The 20,961-nt window shown below is 36.8% G+C and overlaps 1 protein-coding gene across 2 annotated transcripts in view; it reads right to left on the bottom strand.

Moving 5' to 3' along the window:
• The window catches only part of cnnm2b (cyclin and CBS domain divalent metal cation transport mediator 2b), a 46,889-nt gene extending 26,273 nt beyond the window's left edge, over positions 1 to 20,616 (bottom strand). For both annotated transcript variants that reach the window (XM_051105662.1, XM_051105653.1), the window contains exon 1: positions 18,946 to 20,616. In XM_051105662.1, coding sequence (XP_050961619.1) covers positions 18,946 to 20,431 — 1,486 coding nt within the window. In that variant the 5' untranslated portion in view covers positions 20,432 to 20,616. The remainder of the gene's footprint in view (positions 1 to 18,945) is intronic.
• Between the last annotated feature and the right edge of the window lie 345 nt (positions 20,617 to 20,961).

A 20,961-nucleotide genomic window follows, 5' to 3' on the forward strand; every position in this document is an offset into this window, starting at 1 on the left:
TCTGGACTGTTGAGGTTGAGAATTCAGTCCTTTTATTGTTTTGTTTTTGAGTAATTTCTTTTGCGTTGGTGCACTTACAGGTAGACGTAATTCTAAAATTACTAATAAATCTTGAGAGAGCAACCAATCTGTATCCATTTCTTCTGCTGAACACAAAAGAAGATATTTTAAAGAATGTTAATATCTAAATAACAGTGGAGCACATTGACTTCCCCTGTATGCAAAAAAAAAAAAAAAAAAAAAAAACTGTGTGTTGCACAGTGGAATAATAGATGTGGGGCTGAGTAAATGACAACAGAATTTTTATTTTGAGGTGGAATAGCCAATTCTCCAGCTTCAACAATAAATTAATAAAACTATGGTCAGCTATTACACTGATCATGCACCTTCAGTACACATAGATCACTCATCAAGTATTTTTGGGTGATTTATTACAAAAACTTATTGTAACAGTCATTTGTTCACAAATTAGAATTGGTTGTCTGTTTGTTTTTGCATAAAGACATTGAGTATAACACAAACAGTTTATTTCAGTTTATTTCACTTAAAGGTGTCATATGATGCGATTTCATGTTTTCCTTTGTCTTTGGAGTATTATAAGCTGTTCGTGCATATATAAGATCTGTAAAGTTGCAAAGATTAAACCCAAAGAGATATTCTTTGTAAAAGTTAAAGGAGAAGTCCACTTCCAGAACAACAATTTACAAATAATTTACTCACTCCCTTGTCATTAAAAGATGTTCATGTCTTTCTGTCTTCAGTCGTAAAGAAATTATGGTTTTTGAGGAAAGCATTTCAGGATTTTTCTGCATATAATGGACTTCATTGGTGCCTCGTATTGGAACTTCCAAAATGCTGTTTAAATACAGCTTCAAAGGGCTCTAAACAATCCCAGCCTAGGAAGAAGGGTCTTATCTAGCGAAACGATCGGTCATTGTTTTCAAAAAATAAAAATTTGTATACTTTTTAAGCACAAAAACTCTTGTAGCACAGGCTTTGGGATGCGCGTTCTTGAACGATTCGTTCATTTTGAACAAATCTCAGGGAGTGATTTGTTCAGTCACGCATGCGCAACATCCTATTAGGTTCTGTACTGGAATTAGTTCACCTGTTTCGAGTCTTCGGGTTTTTTGAGTCGTTCGTTCATCTTATGGGGCTGTCACGTGACGCTGATTTTGCTAAAATGAACGAAATGACTCGAAAAAAGATTTGTTCATTTTGCTGAACGAGACTCAAAGGTCCGAGTTGGTAAAATCATCCAAACTTCCTATCACTACTACAAATCACGTCTTTGAATCACCACAAGTTCATCGTCTGTGTACTCCGAGTATCTCAAAAAACTCCATGTTATTTTCTCCTACAACTTCAGAATCGTCCGACATCATTGTACCTTTTTGTTTGTAAACAGCGTTTGACTTACTTGCACTTTCTTAGTCTTTGCGTATTCGCTTCGTAAACACTGAGTCTGTAGTTCCGCCTACGTTTCACATGACCTTTGACGTGAATTAATAGTACGTGAATGTGCATCCCAGATTTTTCCGAAAAAAATTACAGATCGTTTCGCTAGATAAGACCCTTCTTCCTTGGCTGGGATTGTTTAGAGCCCTTTGAAGCTGCATTTAAACTACATTTTGAAAGTTCAAAATCGGGGCACCAATGAAGTCCATTATATGCAGAAAAATCCTGAAATGCTTTCCTCAAAAAACATAATTTCTTCACGACTGAGGACAGAAAGACATGAACATCTTGGATCACAAGGGGGCAAGTAAATTATTTGTGAATTGTTGTTCTGGAAGTGGACTTCTCCTTTAAGACTCCTAAAAAGGCTCATTCAAAAATGCCCTTGCAAATCTAAGTCATGGTGTGGGAATATTTGCATAACACCACCCAAATGTATACGCAAAGAAAGAAGGAGTAACTTTTATTCTCGCTGTAGTATTGTTGCAGCCGCCACCATGTTGTGGAGACGCTGTGTGTTTAGTTGCGAAAGCAAAAATAGTTTTTTGACCTTCCAAATAAGTACACAACTAGAAATCGGTGGTTAAGTTACATTTACAACACTGTTCCACAACAGTACAATGCAAATATTCAAGTGTGTGCAGCGCATTTTACAGAGCACTGTTTTCCTGAACCTGGGAGAGCAGTCTACAATCCCGGCTGTAAAAGTCGGCATACTATAAAGTGGTGCAATTCCAACTTTTCAAGGACAGTCTGGCACATCTGACTCGCAGCCTGTAAGTATGTTTTCATATTTAAAGAATTTGAGCAGTGTAGAGTAGTGCTTGTTTGTCCTTTCTACCATCACAAATGCAGACATGGTGTTATGTTTACACAGCACAATGCAACGTAATGAGTAAAAAGACAGTATGAGTCATTATAATCAGTAATTATGTTCTCACTGCATGCAACAAATGACTCATTTCTAATGGGTTTTATTGTTTTTGTCTCGTCGCGCCAGGACACGGCATCACAACATAGTAAGGGGTGTAAACTTTCCGTCACGCGGTTGAGGTATTTGGCCAAACACAACGCACTGAATAGCTGGCTAATCAGAGCACACCGCACTTTTCAGAACAATGAGCTTCGTAAAAATCTATGCATTTCAGAAAGATGGGGCAAAGAGGAGCACCAATAATATACAGTATGAAGAAAATAATGTGTTATTGAACCTCAAAATGCATAAACACAGTGCCTTACACCAAATACACAAAATAATGTTCTTTTTATTGACATCATATGACCCTTAAGGCCTGTTCACATCAAGGATGATAACTATAAAGAAAACAATAAAGATTCTAAAAATCATTGTCAAATATTAAAGAATAGCAGAGTCCACACTAAAGCTATAACGATAAAGACACATAGAAACAATATCACTGAAATTGCTTTCAGAATGATTTTTTCCAGCTGATGAATGATAAAAACACTGACACCCAATCAGAATCAATCCTGCTATAATGAGCTGGAGAATTTAAAGTGGCAGATGAGTGTGCGGTATCGTCCACTGGTGTGGACGCTAATCTTTATAGTTATTGTTTTTTGGTGTGAACGGGCCTATAATTTCTCATCACATTCCGTTTGAACTGCAAGTTCACATCTCTACTAACACTATTATTTTGCTCTGGCGATATACTGTACATTCAGTAGGGACACTGCCAATGAAGCCAAATTAGGAAGCAGGAAAACACTGTCAGAGTTACTGTTATGTCTGCATGCTGACATTTGTTAACAGAACTAAATATTATGAATATCCTTTAGTTTCAACGTTTATTTATTTATATTGAAATCGGTTCTGAACAAGGACCAGTTCCCATGTCATCATATCATTTTTTTTATGTGTGACACACTTTACAGTTTCATCTTAAAAATATAAAATAGATAATGGAAAAATAATATTGTAAGTATTTTAAGTATTAAGTATTTTCTTCTATCGTCAAAGACAACAGACAATTAGCATACAGTTTAGATTGGCTGGTTCTGATTTGGGTAAGAACTCCTAGCATGAATAAGAGCAGGGAGATCAGCAATAACCCCCTAGGGAAAACAGATATCATTACAGAGCTGGGTAGAAACTGATTACATGTAATCTGGATTATATAATCAGATTCCAAAAATAAAGTACTTGTAATTAGATTATATTACATTTTAAAATACCTGTAATCAGACTACAGTTAATTTTTTTATGGATTACATGATAACATATTATTTACAGAATAGCAATAAATTATTCATGGGTCATTATCACTGTAGGGTGCCTTTTGGTGTCCTGTACATAAATAGCTCATTTGCCATGATAACTTAACATAAGAATAACTGAAAGCATGTGTTATATTAGACTACGTTTTTATATTCATAACAAAAGCATTACTTGGCTCTTTAGATACATTTTCTACTTTTTTTTTAAAAACATTAAAGTTTTGTGTAGGAGGATGCATGCTATTTTGCTATGTCCCATTAAATTTGAATGAGAGTAGAATATAGTCAAATCATAACATTTTTAAATTTTGTTCTCCTGTTAATATTTTGTTAATAGATTACTCAGTTTGAGTGTATTGATCATTTGGTAATAAAACAATAGTTTGTCTACGTCGCTTGAATGGTTGTCCACCCTGTCGCATTGGGGAATCCGCCACTTTAAGAAAAGGCCACCCCCTTTCGTGACATCTGGACAACAGATTTTTTATCTGGAATTTCAACAGCTGAAGTGAGTAAGTTGGTGACTTTTAAACTGACAAAATTTCTTCATATGAGTTTGCTTACTTGCTTTGCCAAAGTTTAACATGTCCACCCTGTCGGCATAAAATATGCCAGAAATGATTAGAATACAGAATTTTCAAAATCTGTTTAAATATGCCAAAATATCTTCAACAGCCAGGGGTGCGTTTCCCGTACAACGAAGTAACTCACTGATTAACCTCCATAGTATGATGCACTGTTGTGGAAACGAATAGCTAGTCACGACTGTTTCCTGAAAACGGTCGCATCACCGTCGTTTGAACCACATTAGTTCAACAATGTAGGGCCGTTGTTAATGACGTCACACGCCGTGGTGGGGTAATAATTTCTGCTAGAGATCTCTAAAATGCAGTTATGTTGAACATGGCACCTGATGACTAATTCACTATTTTTTGTTCCCTGTCATTTTGCGTTATTTGATGTTTGATTCATCGCGGGTTCCCTCTTACGTCATACTCCAGGGTCTTCCCAGGGCATTTCTGCACATGTGCACTATTCAACAATTTCGCTTATAGAGGAAATGCAAAAATACATAGGTTAAAATGCATTTATTTTTAGATAGAATCAAAGATATATATTGTATTGCATGTTAGCTTGCTTATTGTGCCCAAAAGCATAATATATTGAGCCCATATGTCTTACTAACAAGGAACTATGCTTCTAACCACAGGTCGAGAGCTGTAGTTCCAACCACGTAAGGTTGCGACGCTATTTGCAAATGTTTGTTTGAACTACTAATCGTTGAACTATGTTGGTAACTTTCGGGAAACGCAACCCAGACTGACTATGTAGCTAGTCACAGTTTGTTGTAAGCGAATATGCTAACTGAAGCTAAAAATGTCCACCCAGTTGTGTCGGCCACTCATAGCATTCATTTGTAGTTGATATTGCTAAAAACTGAAATGAATGGGGGGGTATCAATATGACTGAGAATGTAATTATATTATTTATTATTATTATCATTATTTTAAGTTGTTTCATTGTCATATTTTGTCATGGTTTGTGTGTTTTGCTTTTTGTGTCCACCTCGTCGTGTGCTGGTCCACCCTGTCATCTTGATATTTTAAAATAATATTTAAAATAATAATTTAATAATATCTATATAATCCAGTGTGTTCATTAGCTAGGTGTGGGGGCAATAACATTTAAACAAAATAAAATACATGGTTTATATACAATCTTTTAGGTATTTATAATTTGAAAGCATACAAATAACCCTGTTTAGGAAAGGGACGTCATACCTTTCAGAAAATATATAAATATATAAAATACAGTAATATATATGTCTACGACAGGGTGGATATATCTTAGGGTATATGCTTCAAATAATGGCCCATAATTGTCTAAAAATCTGTGTGGGAGCTCAGCTAATATGTTTTATAGTACTTGAGTGTCTATTATTTATGGCATGACATAAAGCTAATGGGAAATTAAGACCAAAATTTTTGAGTACTGTGAGGCTTGATAGGCACTCTATGGTGATATTGACCCTCATAATTTATTGATTCTAAATCCTCTTTTCATCTTTTAAATTTTCATTTCTAAAATAGCGTACTGCTTATAAACATTCAAAAAGTATTCAAGTTTTGTGGACATTCACACAAAGAAGAGTCAGTGGCGAAACAGCATTTGACCACTGACTTACAAAAATCATTTCATTTTTAAGTGTTTTATAAGTGTTTCAGCACTGTATCAACTACTGATGAACAAATTAATTTTTATTTGAATTATCACTCAGTAGGTTATTTAACCATGCATTTCTATGTCTTTGGAAGGCTTTTTGTCCAACACATCAAATGCACAAATTCAATATATTTAAAATATATGTACCCCTGAGATCTTAAAATAAATATTTTAATAATTAAGTAACACATTTGGATGTTCATTGGTTGTCTGACATTGGTTATATTCACATGACACAGAAGTAAACAAATAAAAAAAAATATTTTCTTACTCTTTGTATTTGTATGTTAATATGGTACAAGATTATCCTATTTAAATCACTGTGATAAACGAGTTAGGTCAAAGTAATCTGATTATATTACCTAAAATGTGTAATGGATTAAGTTACTAACTACAAATTTTGTCATGTAATTTGGAATCAGTAACAGATTACAATTTGTCAATAATCTACCCAGCTCTGTATCATCAATGTTCATTAATTTAATGTGCACATTTTAGAAATTAGTCTTTTTAAAAGGAGAAGGCCGAATCCTGACTGAACAACAGGAAGAGCTGGAGATGGGTGAGGGTAATTAGATATTAAGCAACGCGAAAGCTGCTGATGAAGGACCTTATATATCGTATTCCTATAGGCAGACGTGGATCAGCTGAGAGTCAGCTAATAAGAGTTTAACAGACATGACCTGCCAAAACTAACTTGACTTTTCATTTCCATTATGATTAGAATGAAGTGATATTTTGGATCCTGAATATTTTTTCAATATGTGGGCAAGTGTAAGGATCAGTAAATTAATATCAAGTATGACTTGTAGTGGTAACATTTCTGTTTTGAGTATGATTTCTGTGGGTCATCTTTGCTTGCATTTTATTTTGTGATTTAACTATAACAGAAAGCGTGCCATGGGAAGGCAACAGAGTGGAGAAGACATCTGAAGAGGTGACTCAGTTGGACAGAACAACAGCCGCTCTCTCTTTCCATCAACTACACAGCAAAAAAGATAAATGCACTGATACAGCATTCACCATAATGCACTCCAACAAATAACAGCTCCTGCTGTCTCCTGCATGTCTCCTCTGTACTAGATACATCCAAACTCAGCTACAGAAAACAGTGTTGGATCCAAGCGTAAATGACCCCTGTGATGGAAATGTGCAGCATGGACACTCTGCTAGACAATTCCTTACTCCTCAACATAACAAAAACAAATCACACATCCTTTCAATAAAATGAAAAGAAGAGTAGATGAAGACAGTATTTTATTTTTGGACAAACCATACCTATGAATATGTAAATATATGTGTCAGCTGTGAAATGAAAACAATTGTGACTGGACACTATTAAGCTACAAGCTAAAAGGAAAGTTTTTGTTTTTTTTTTTGTTTTTTTTAATTTTTGGCGTTTTCACATTTATATTATGATAGGAAAGTTAGGTATAGACAGGAAGCGAAGTGGGAGAGAGAGAAGAGGACGGGATCAGGAAAGGTCCACAAGCCAGGACTTGAATTTGGGATCCCTGAGGAGCAATGGCGTTAAATGTCAGAATGGTTATTGGCGCAGACTAAAAGTAAAAGTTTTTAACTGTTATACCCTATCTTTTACAAGCAGGGTATATTATTTATTTTTTAACTTCTATTCATCTCTGCATGTAGTTCTGTCCCACTTTTGTGTACAGAATTTTACATCCAAATTAAAAATTTATTTTTTGGACTTTCCCTTCCTTTTCTTATTTTTGTGTCCTTTTTTATGCTAAATAAATACAATTGATGTCAAAAGTTTACATATACCTTACAGAATCTGCAAAATGTTAATTATTTTACCAAAATAAGAGGGATCATACAAAATTCATGTTATTTTTTATTTAGTACTAGCCTGAATAAGATATCATCACATAAAAGATGTTTACATATAGTCCACAAGAGAAAATTACAGAATTTATAAAAATGACCCTGTTCAAAAGTTTAGGCTACATACGCTTGATTCTTATTATCGTGTTGTTACCTGAATGATCCACATCTGTGATTTTTGTTTTGTTCTGTTCAGTGATAGTTGTTCATGAGTCCCTTGTTTGTCCAGAACAGAACCTTCAGGTGCCAAAAAATTCTTTGGTTTTTCAGCAATTTTGTGTATTTGAACCCTTTCCAACAATGACTGTATGATTTTGAGATCCATCTTTTTACACTGAGGACAACTGAAGGACTCATATGCAACTGTTACAGAAGGTTCAAATGCTCACTGATGCTTCAGAGGGAAACACAATGCATTAAGAGCGGGGGGTGTAAACTTTTGAACAGAATGAGGATATGTACATTATTCTTATTTTGCCTAGATATCATATTTTTTTTAAATTTAGTCCTACCATTCAGAAGCAACAGAAGATACTTACATGTTTCCCAGGAGACAAAATAAGTTACATTTACCCTGGTCTTCAAATTCCAAATGTTTTCACCCCCCAAAATTTACTTGATATACAAAACCATGATCCGCACTCACATATTAAAGCCGTCTATTTTTGTTTTATTATACATAGATCACCAATGGGATAAAGACACAAACGTTTCGGCTCAAAGGCCTTCTTCAGTGTGCAGATTCTACAAGATGTGTGTAAACTTTTAACTTCAACTGTCATTTTAATATTATGTAAGTATTGTTGGGGGCAGTTTTCATGATCATGCAAGAATTGGCTGAAAATATAATAAATGCAAGAACAAGCCTACCACAACCATGCATCTTGAGACTCACAAGATAAACTGCTTAATGTGAGTTAAGTTTAGTCATGTCTTTAGCTGACACTAGTGCTGTATTTTATAAACCTCCATGGCAGCACCCGTTTTGGCATGGCTGTTTTTCCTCTCACTAAGAGAGTGAACTGCTTACCGCAATCATTGATGCCAGCCCAGAGCTCCTCTGGTTGGAAGACTTCCATGCCAGAGCATTAGGCAAGGGTTTGTGTCGCTTGTAATTTACGACATTGAGGGAAACGGGCAAAAGGACAATATGGGGGGAGGGGGCATGGCACGGAAGGCTTGGGAATGCCAGGGGGCAGTTTTGAAACCCAAGTGGGTTCTGCGGCTCTGAATGTGTTGTGAAGTAGATGGCAGAGAAAAAGAGAGAGAAAGGCAAAGGAACGGGGGTGTTAATGCTTGAAAGAGAAGTGTTATGCTGAACTTGCTTGATCTTTAATTACAGTAAAGAAGGAGAGCTGGATCCCAATATTCTTTCCAGGAATTGAAGTACAGTGGCAGACCTGAGACTTTCACTGACTGGACTGGATTTAGGCAGATGCTTAAAGACTGCAATAGTGACATAATATTCCTCTGATCTTCATAAACATTAACAACATGTGAAAACTAAAATAAAACTTGTTAAAATCTCAAAATAGCTACCAAAAACCCTTATTACCTAACACCAAATGACTTTGTTTCCCAAAATAGCACAAACTGTCTGTTTGTAAATACTAACATCCCAAATGTATTTCTGGAAAGCACGTTTCCATTTTTTTATTTGTTTGTTTGATTCCGAAGCGTTTCCCGTTTCCAAGCGGAGACAGATTAAAGAGTGAGGATACAAGCAGATGTCTGAATCAGAGAACAATCTGATTGCATAATAGTCAGGAAAAATAAAAGCCCATTAATCAGCACTCAGTGTTTGATTTGACCTAGCTTAACTCTATTAAAAATGATTTTGCCAAGCAACTTCTAAATAAACAATTATTTCGAAACACTCATCCATTGAGTACAACATTAATATAAGCTTGAACAAGGCACAGCAACAAGGCACAGCAGAGGCTAGAAATGTTAGATCAGACGGACTTTGTGGAGGTACTCTGGCCACACTGGCACTACTCAATTGTTTTACTAATCGGTTTTAAGGCCATTTCATGTTCATGTACCAGAATTTGTGGAATGTAGGCCATTTGAAAAGCCACGTCTTAGCATGCGCTTTGCACTGCACACATGGAATGACAATGGAGGGAATGCTCACTAACATTTAACCCTGACAGAACTGACAGAACCCTACTACTGCCAATAGCCTGCAACACAACAGCACTTCAGTTCTTTCATATTTAATTCTAGCACTCATATTCTATGACTATAGCAGTCAAAACCTTTCATACATACATATAAATTTAAATAACTGACAACGGGCCGCTGAATTAGAAAATAATGCACACCTGATATAATGATGTGGCCCATTGTCAATTATTCTGCTTATACTATGGTTACCATACTTCAAGACATTGTTCAGATTATGTATTTCAAGACATTCATTAGGTTTGTGGGACTATATTCTGTCATAAATCACATACTATTCATTCCTGAACTTTCTACCATCCGTTACTGAAAATGAAATTACTGGTTGATATATCCCAATCTCAATAAAGTTACGCACGCACACGCTTTTGGTCCATGAACAAGATCTCACTCAGGACGTGCACTGTCTGTGGAAGTGTGACCAGGACCGGTTCCAGAATTAAATCACTGAGTCCGCTCACACATACGCTATATTTTTGGTCTTGTGCATTGCTTTGGTTATCACTGTGTCAATCACTGCTATTTCGTAAAGGAATCCAGCATAAATATGTGGATGTCATTCCCGAAACTTTGCAGCATGTATGTGTCTGAAAAACAGAAGTTTCATGCAAATTCTGAATGGAATATAGCCTAGAAAGTGTGTATGACATTGCACTCCCATTATTATCACTAAAAACATCACTCATCTTAGTTCAATCAATGAAGCTCTCTAAACGACATAATGAATCTCTCTTATTTACAACCCGTCTGTGCTTAGTTTATGAAACGATTCACGAGCGTGCAAAACTCTTTCAGTGGAAAGGGAGTTCTGACAAACTAAAACGTTTCTGACTGGATATTGCGTTCAAGACATCAACATGTCTGTGATTTACGAAAGCCTGTTTACACAACTGTATAAAAATAAAAAAGGTAATTGCGACTTTTTATCTCACAATTCTGACTTTTCTCTCTCACAACTGTGTTTACATCTCGCAATTTTGGCTTTTTTTCATCAGAATGGCATAATACAAACTCGCAATTTTCTTTTTTTTCTCAAAATTGTGAGATATAAACCCGCAATTGCAAGTTATAAAATCAGAATTGGGATATATAAACTCAAAATTCTGAGTAATGAAGTCAGAACTGCGTGATATTGCAAAAGCAAGTTAAAAAGTCAGAATTGCAAGATATAAGAATGTGATATAAGAATGTGATATAAGAAATGTGAGATTTTATCTTGCAATTGTGACTTTATTTCTCACAATTCTGACTTTATAACTCCCAGCTGCGAGTTTATATCAAGCAATTCTGAGAAAAAGTCAAAATTGCAACAATTCTTACAGTTAGAAAAGTTATTAAAAATGTAAATAAAAAGCAAATCACAAATAATGGTACAAATAGCATAAATCAATGCTATGTAATAGTCAGGGGTGTAACAATATTGCCATCATGTCATAATTCGATTTGATGCATGATGTCGATCTCACAATACTGTTGACAAAGCCCAATTAGACTTAGAATGGTATTATTATTATGATAATTATTATTTTTTTTATGTTTTTTTGAGGAGAACATTTCAAGATTCCTCTCTATATTGTGGACATCAATAGTGGAGTTTGAACTTCCAAAATGCAGTTTCAATGCAGCTTCAAAGGGCTCTACACAATCCCAGCCAAGAAAGAATGGTCTTATCTAGCAAAACGATTCGTTATTTTTTATACTTTTTAACCTCAAATGCTTGTCTTGTCTAGCTCTGTGTGTGCTCTGTGCATTCCGGTTCAAGAGAGTTAGGGTATGTCGAAAAACTCCCATCTCATTTTCTCCTCCAACTTCAAAATTGAAGCTGCATTTAAACTGCATTTTGGAACTTAAAACTCGCAGGCACCATATCAGTTTTGTAACTATGTAAATTTTTGTTCTGATTAGAATTTGTTATTACATCAGGGGTGAACTTGAATAGGCTTGGACTTGGTTCTGTTCTCTAAAGAACAGGGTAATGATATTAAGATACTGCTTCTGCATTCAACAAAAATGCTTGCACTCTCTCCCTGACTACGTATATTTAACAAGTTTTAAAGCTTGTATTTTGTTAAAAAAATATATTTTATTTTTAATTTATTCACAGTGCCTTTTTTTGCTATCCATGATACATATTGTTGTATTTCTATATTGCAATACATTGTGACACAATATATTGTTACTACCCTTATAATAGTGTATATCTGTAAGAGTCTAAGTGTGAAACAATAGTGAGCTCAAAGGGGGATCCCACACACTGCATCCAGCACAGTTCCTGCCAATATGACGCCACGTAATCCCTACCAGCATAAGCAAGTGTTACTAAGCACTCTCCAACATCTTAGCAGAAGTCAGCACACTGGTTGATTGCTTATCAAACTTAAAGATGCAGGATGCCACAAAAATGACTTTTTTCAAGAGGATGTTTGGACTGAGCATAACATTAAAAGAAGCAGGGATGTCCTCTATTATGAGATATAATGTGGCCCAAACTGGGCCAAGTGAAGTGAAAAAGAATTCCCACGTTAAAACAAGAAAGAAAGGAGGTTGCTGATTCTGAATTAAGCATAGATTGGCCTACATTAGTGGGTGGATTGGTTCAATACGTGCAAAAACTCATGTGGAGGCCAACCACAGTGGGTCTGCGGTACAAAAAAACAGCAATTGCTGTACTGTAAATGAATTACAGTGGATTATGACATCTGTAGATGTGAACACTGATAACATGTCTAGTGCATACTGATGTGCAGGCTGATTTTTATCTTTTATGGCTTATTCAACATTTGTGGTATATTTTTGAACATAGCAACATAAATGTATTAAGATAAAGTCAGGCTGTATAATAGATTCTTATAACCACAATGACAAAAACATGATCGCAGATGGAGATACAGATGAGTCATTTGCTAAGAAAGAACTGAAGGCCAAGAGTTCATCTGCATGACTTAAGAAAATTAACAGATCTTGCATAAATCAACAGATTGATCGCATCAAGAGGCTGATAACAATGCTGGCACTAAAGTCATACTGAAGGTTAGTGTGTTCAGAAGAATTAGGCTCTAATTTCACGACCTTTGTCTTTATGTACTTTGTTCTGTCTGTTAGCAATGAAAATGGTTTCTACATCCTTTGGAAGGTGAATGAGTTTGATGAGGCAAGTACTACAAAAAAAGACATCACCATGCACTACTATTCCTGGGCTTATGGAGATTTGACAAAGCGTAAGTTTTGTGCATAGTTTTTAAATGCAAGCATGCACTAAATGGACATACTTAGCTTGGATACTTAAAAAGATAGTTCACCCAAAAAATTAAAATTACCCCATGAGCTACTCACCCTCAAGCCATCCTTGGTGTATATGACTTTCTTCTTTCAGCCGAATACAATAAGAGATGTACTGAAAAATGTCCTGGCCCTTCCAAGTTTTATAATAATAGCCCAAAAAAATGCATCCATCCATCATAAAAGTGCTCCAAACAGCTCTGGGAGGTTAATAAAGGCTTTGTGAAGTGAACTGATGCGTTTGTGTAAGAAAAATGTCCATATAATGTCCATATGCATGTTCATGAGAGACTGGCGTTCCAGTGGATGACATAGGATGTAAGCAGACACTGTGATAAAATTAGTATTTACATAAAAAAATGTCAGAAGAAGCCAAAAGGAGACTGTTTTTCCTGTAAACAAAACTTGGTTCTCGACGGTAATTCTGCAGCATTTATTAATGGATTATAAAAATCTAAAGTTTTGTTTGTTAACATTAGATGTGAACTAACAAACTACCAATGAATGACTGTATTTTTTATTAACTAATGCGCACTCCATCGTAATCTCAGCACCAGGCGGAGCTTCAATAGAACATCAGTGAACTCTGGTCAGATGAGATGTTGTCTGTTTATTTGTCAGTAAAAATGAATCTTCCTGTCCTGTCAGCCGTTAAGGGCTTGTTAAGTGATGACGTAATGTGTCCATTGAACGCACAAACGAACGCTGTTTCTGGGTCCAAACTCAACTCATTTCACTTGAGAATACCATCTCACCAGCCGTTTGTGAGCACTGTTTATTCATATTAAACATTTAAGCTAAACGTTTTCAAATGTACGGTTTACACTACAGTCTCCGTGCTCAAAGCATCCCAAACACAAATAATTTTTATATGTATTTATTTATATTTATATTTTCATTGTATGGCTATCTGGGATTTCAGTATGGCGTTAAAGGGTACGATTATAATTTTTTGGTAGTATTATATCACATTGTGAGTGTATTAATTAGTACCATTTGTTGTTTTCTCATATCATCTGATAGAGCGTTTGAACCTGAAAGTCAGGTGACGCTTGACGTCAGACTTAACCAGTGAATACTGTGTTTGTAGAGCGTGTTCTTCAAGTGCATGCACAAATATGATGGTGCGCGCCGTATTAGGCTTTTAAAGCGCTGTATCAAATTCAAGTCACACTTAAAGCAGTGTCAGATCCGCTTCAAGTTCAGCAGAGGCAGCTTTTAAAGTAACAGCAGCCAAAATATCCTAATAACCAGCTGCTGTGGAAATCAATAACTGTAGTAGTTTTAAGCTTTATCTTTTATTTAATTTACATTTTAGTGTTTGATAACTTCATTAAATTTGACTATTTTTCCTGCTGAAGGGCACAGGTAGCTATATGAAAGTTATTATAATGGGGTTATGTTAAAATTATTTTAAGTTCACTTAAATTACAAGTCTAATAAATGTTCAATTGAAAGCTCTCATACTGTAATGCTGAATGGCTATAGTCAATGATTAAATATTATGAAAAAATTCATAGAGACATCAATTGGTGTCAGTGACACTTGCCTTCAGTCATAAAAAAGATGGCATTAAACAAATATAAAAAATATACTTCCTTTATGTTGTTCCTACATTAATCTGAAGAACGAATGTGAAATTATTGCAATATAAAAGTATAATTAAAAATTGTAATGTTAGGTGGGATTAATTGCAATTAATTTCAGAAAAAAATGTGTGATTAATTAGTTTTTTTTTTTTTTAATCGACTGACACCAATAAATACTGTAATAAATGTATTGTTCATTGTATGCTCATGTTAGTTAATACATTAGCAAACAATAATTAAATCGTATTGTATATTGTTACCATATAGATATACTGGCCTAAAGATATTTCCGATTTGAGCTTGAGCTTCAGAATGCTTTGGATAATGTAGCTTTTGTTGAAACTTCTGCAATACTTGATCCAAAAAAAAGAGCTTTGCTACTAAAAAAGCTATTTGATTAAGAAAACAGTGACGCTACCACCACACCACTGAGAAATGTAGTTAAGCTAGTAGTGACGCTACTGTCAATCACTGATTCTCGTGAGACTAGCATATTCTTACCAGAGCTTAAGCTACGCTAGAGATTACGGTTTATAAAGTTTTAAATATATAGATATTTGCCAAATGCATCAATTCATCTCAGAAGGCCTTCATTAAACCCCAGAGCAGTTTGGAGTACTTTTTATGATGGATGGACAGTTTTTTGAGGTTTCAAAATCTTAAACCCGATTCACTGCCAGTATAAAGCTTGAAAGAGCAGGACATTTTTTAATATAACTCCAATTGTATTCATCTGAAAGAAAAAAATCATATACACCTGGGATGGCTGAAGGGTAAGTAAATCATTGGAAAATTGTTATTTTTGGGTGAAATATCCCTTTAAATCCTCCTTTGTAGCTTATAAGAGACTAAAACCCACATATACATATATATATAAATGAACTAGTTTAAAATTAACTGCACAGACACAAACAAAAAACGAGGTGCAAATAACTACAAGTATAAACAGTATCTTACAGTAGTTGTACTTTGTGTAAGTAGTAATTATCACTATTGATACATCCTCTGCCTATCTGTTGTCTTTTTCTCAAACACTTGTGAGTGTTAAATGGATTTCTCATAGTTCTTTTCAGTGCCTCCACAATCTAGTAACTTAGATCCAAAAAATTAACAACCAAAAAACAGCCTTTGACAGATTTTTATTGACTGTAAAGCTCAACTAGATGGTAAAATGGTTTCCTTGGATGATTCAAAAGACTATTTTAAGTAAATTTTGAGTCTGTAGGTTCTCATGTATTTTATATTTTAGTGTTAGACAAGTTACAGTAGGTTTTCAGTTTTACCTAACTTGTGTTTTTCAAATTGTTAATTTTTATCAAATTACAGGAAAACCAATAGGGGTCAGTTTGACTCCCAACACAAAAGATTTTTTTTTTTACGTTGGCTAGTTGGGCCAATAATTTTTACTTGCCCTGTCAACCACACAATAATGATGGGTTGAAGACATTGGTAGAAATATTCATATTTTTAATGCAGCACTGTCCCACACTGATCCTGGGCCAGTGGGCCATCCTTATTGTTTAGCTCTGAATTAACTTAAATATTTCATCACACAAATATGTTAAATATGCACCTCTGTTTATCATAGGAAATATTCCTACAAATAAACATCACGTACTAGCATACTACGAGAGAAAACTAATACGCAGTCGACTTAACATGTAAGAATCTTTGCAGCAAATGCCTCCTAAACCATCGCTTTGGGTTAAGCCCAGATGATGAACAATGCCATTCTCATTAAACACAAAACTGCTGTTTGGCAGGGGTCCCTCTATGACACACTAATTATTTCAATCATAAAGGAACTAGTCTGTAGTTCTAGGAATTTTAAGGCTGACCTTCAAGGTCATGATTGCAGTCAAAAGCCCTTCTCATTTGGACCCCCAATTAGTTGACCATTACAGAGTCCATTTTCCTCTGTCAGAATTGAGTATCAGCTACCTGATGTTTCAAAGTTATCATGTAAGTCAGCTGCGGAAAAGCAACTTTTGCCACTCAAAAAGCAACATCAAAGAGAAACAAATTACAGTTTGAAGGTGTGCTTGGCAAGAGTAATGTATTTTGTTCCTACTTTGGATGGCTGTGCAGCTCCACAAGAGGCATTAGATTAATTAACACTGACTTACAATACAAAGCACTTTGAACTGAGAGAGTGCTCAAACCACAGCCAGATTTGTGCCCACTCCCCTAATCAGTCATTAGAAAACCAACAGCCAATGGTGAGTTTCCTCTGGAAAGCAGCCAACAACAAAAGAGCCACAATCACAGCCAAAGTTTCTAAAATTCTTATAATGGCTGCGCACTCTCATAGTTGCCAAGTCAAGAAATATTTTAATATGATACAATAAAATACACTAATATAGTTCATTTTGATACTCATTGTACGCTGGTTTGACTTTAAATAAAACATCAGATGTGCAGAGGTGGGCATGCTGTCATAAAACATGAGGCTACGTCTAATGTAAAACCGATTATTACGTTAAGCCCCTACATTAGAATCTGATTTGCACCACAAACTGTAAATCTACTCTTATTTGTTTGTTTTGGGGGAATGTGCTGCTATATGCAATTTAGCTTACAGTTTAATTTCTTTACACCAAAATAGCAATCTTTTAAACTATATTCTATAGTCTTTCCTCAACTACTTACAAAGAAAATTCCCATCAAGATCCTCCTTTTACCCACATAACACAGACTGTTGAAGTGGCATGTTATTTCATTACACCTAATAACCCCCCTGAGTCATCCTTTAGCAACTGTGAGTACACCTGCAGTGTATTTCCATTGCATCACTACATTCTCACCTCTGCTGCAAGCATTAACCCTTAGCTATGTGAGGGCACATCGAGATACAGCACTTAGTGCAAGCACTTCCACGCATTTAGGGATATTATAACACGTTTGTAGGGTCCTGAGGGCAGCAAGTGAAGGTCAAAATTTTAAATCATGTAGGAACACTCAAAAAGGAGCGAACATTAGGTACGGAGAGGAAGTATTTAGCAAACTCTTAAATGAGATTGACCTGCCTCTTTATTCCCACATATACTGTGAAAAAGTTCACATTATGATGATATAACAAATTATTTCCTTTATTGTGATACAAATATGTGACCCTGGACCACAAAACCAGTCATAAGGGTCCGTTTTTTTTTAATTAAGTCATCTGAAATACATAAGCTTTTCACTGATGTATGGTTTGTTAGGATAGGACAACATTTGGCTGAGATACAACTATTTGAAAATCTGGAATCAGAGGGTGCAAAAAAATCTTAATATTGAGAAAATCACCTTTAAAGTTGTACAAATTAAGTTCTTAGCAATGCATATTACCAATCAAAAATTAAATTTTGATATATTTTGCGGTAGGAAACTTCCATGAAAATATCTTCATGGAACTTGATCTTTACTTAATATCCTAATGATTTTTGGCATAAAAGAAAAATCAATAATTTTAACCTATACAATGTATTGTTCGCTATTGCTACAAATATACCCATGCTACTTATGACTGGTTTTGTGAGATCATTTCTAAAAAAATTCAATTCAAAATTGTCCCAAAAGTGCAATGTAAGTAGTAGTGTAAGTTGTATCTTTGGCACCATTGATTTTACTTAAAAATTTAAGACAATATTTAAACATAAGTTTCATCCCAAATGTATGGTTTAAATCATTATAGGTGATAAAAAGAGGGAAGACGGAATATTTTAAAAGTTAGCAAAGGATGATACTGGGGATGATATGAAAACTCACGGTATTGCAATATTATTTTAATGAGTAAACTTAAACGTAAGAGTGCCTTTCCTTACTGAAATCAAAGAATAAACTATTTGGTTGCCTGGCAAATCAATGTGTAGCTATCTGAATGGGCTAAAATACAGTTGGAGAATAAGCAATGTTAATTCTGTACATCTGAATGAAATCTCTTTTAGTCGTGCGTAAAAGACACGGGGCTGCTTTAATGCACGATATGCTGCAAAACTGGTCTAGCTTTCAAATAACTTTAAAATAGCTTTCAAACTTCTTTGCAACGTTGCCTAAAATAGTAAGACAGCCTCCAATGCAACCAACATTGTCAGCCCGCGCAATCAAAGACTCATCTTTGGCATCCGCGCCAGCGCTCTCTCACCTTTCTTGAACTCCTCCAGCATAGCGTCGAGTTTAGTGTCGTTGAAGACGAAATGTAAAGGATGGCTGTAAAACTTCGTTATCGTCTTCAGCGGGGTGCAGTCGTCTGGATCCACAAACGCAAGGTCCTTCACGAACAGCAGGTCCACTATGTTGGACCTGTCGCCCTCGAACACCGGAATGCGCGTGTAGCCGCTCTCCATGATCTCGCTCATGGTGTTGAAATCGAGCGTGGTGTCGCCGGTGATCATGAAGCAATCGCGCAACGGGGTCATCACATCTTCCACGGTCTTAGTCCTGAGCTCCAGGGCGCCCTGAATGATGTTCAACTCCTCTTTCACCAAGTCATTATAGGGATCCGTGACCCTCAACATCTCCAAGAGCTTCTCCCGGTTGTACACCGTGCCAATCTCCTGACCGAGGAGATAATCGAGCAGTTTACTTACCGGATAGGACGCAGGGAAAGTGAGCAGCATGAAGAATTTGGTCAGGAAGATTGTATTCGCACCCACGGCAAGACCGTGTCGTGAACATATCGCTTGAGGCACAATCTCTCCAAAAATGACAATGCCAATGGTGGACATCACTACAGCTATCAATCCAGAGCCGGCAATATCATCCAACAGAATGGTCAGGGTGGTGTTGACCAGAACATTCCCCAGAAGAAGCGAGCAAAGCAGGTAGTTTCCTTGACTCCGGACGGGTTCGATCTTCCTGGCGTAGTTCTTCTCCTTCTCCGTCCCGCAGTTCTGGACGATCTGCAGCTCCATGGGATCCAGCGCCATCAGACCCAAGTTCAAGCCGCTGAACATGCCCGAGAGGCAGAGCAGCATGGAAATGAAGATGACCTGAAGCCAGAAAGGGAGCAGAAACTTTTTCTCCTCCACCACGATCACTTTGGTGTCCTCTCCATCGTGATAGATCCACGTGTTCTCCGTCCAGGGGTCGTGCGTGCCGGCCACAGCAGGTGTGGAAGTGGCGATGCACAGGTAGTACGCTTTGCTCCTCTCAGTCTTTCGCAGAGGTTTGACCTCGATTTCCACGATGCCAGACGTCTTGCGATTCAAAATGATGTTGGGCAAGATGAGAATATCCGACGTCCTGATGCCACAGGGGTGCAAGCCCGACGTGTCCTCCTGACTCTTGTTGTCCCCCGAGGAGCTGTCGATGGTGCCAATCACTCGACTCCTCTCGTGTTCCGTAAAGGCGATTTTGGACCACGTCTCGTTGTTGATGTTCTGCCCGTACACCCTCAATCTCACCCGAGACCTCTCGCTGACCCGCAAATAGCCCCTGTCCATGAAGGAAATGTCGTCCGTGTCCTCCAGCCTCAGCCCGATGATGACCGTCTCCTCTCCCCCTCCTTCCTTGCCACTTGTGGGAGTAATTAAATAACTGCTTGCAGTTAAGAAAATCAGAGTAAAGGCTCGGACCCGGCTAAGTGACGCCATTTTTTGAGGGGGTACTGGAACCGACGGTTCTGCCATGTTGATAATGGACAGCCTCTTGAATGAAAGGGCTTTTAAAAATCAGAGCCAATCCGGCTTCATGTCCGCTGCGCGTCGCCTTGACTTGTGCATCAGGTCTCGCTGAGTCCCACTACGCGGCTGAAACTGATCACACTTCAGCGAGAGCAGCGCGAACTCGTGCCTCTACTGATGGCTCGCTGACAGGCGACCGAGGCGTCCAATCCAGAGGCGCAGCTGGACAGGGGGCGGGGCTTTCGCTGCCCGAACAGCCAATGAGCTCCGTAAACAGTCGCACTTAATGCAAATGAGCGCAAACAGAAGTTTCCTCGTGACTGTTTTTGGTGTTTTCAGAAGGATCTTTGCTGACAGCATCTTTGAATAGTGCCAAGATACGCTCAAGAAATGTAGTAAATAGCTTACAAGATTATAGAGTGTTTGTTCAACTGCCCAGAGACGACCTGTGGACTTTTAGAAAATAAATACGCATGCATCTCAGGAGAATTTCTGTCATTTTTTTGTGTCGGATAGTATTCTGTGGTACAAACGTC

The sequence above is a fragment of the Labeo rohita genome, chromosome 1 (genome assembly GCF_022985175.1).
Source record: "Labeo rohita strain BAU-BD-2019 chromosome 1, IGBB_LRoh.1.0, whole genome shotgun sequence".
Taxonomy (NCBI): Eukaryota; Metazoa; Chordata; class Actinopteri; order Cypriniformes; family Cyprinidae; genus Labeo; species Labeo rohita.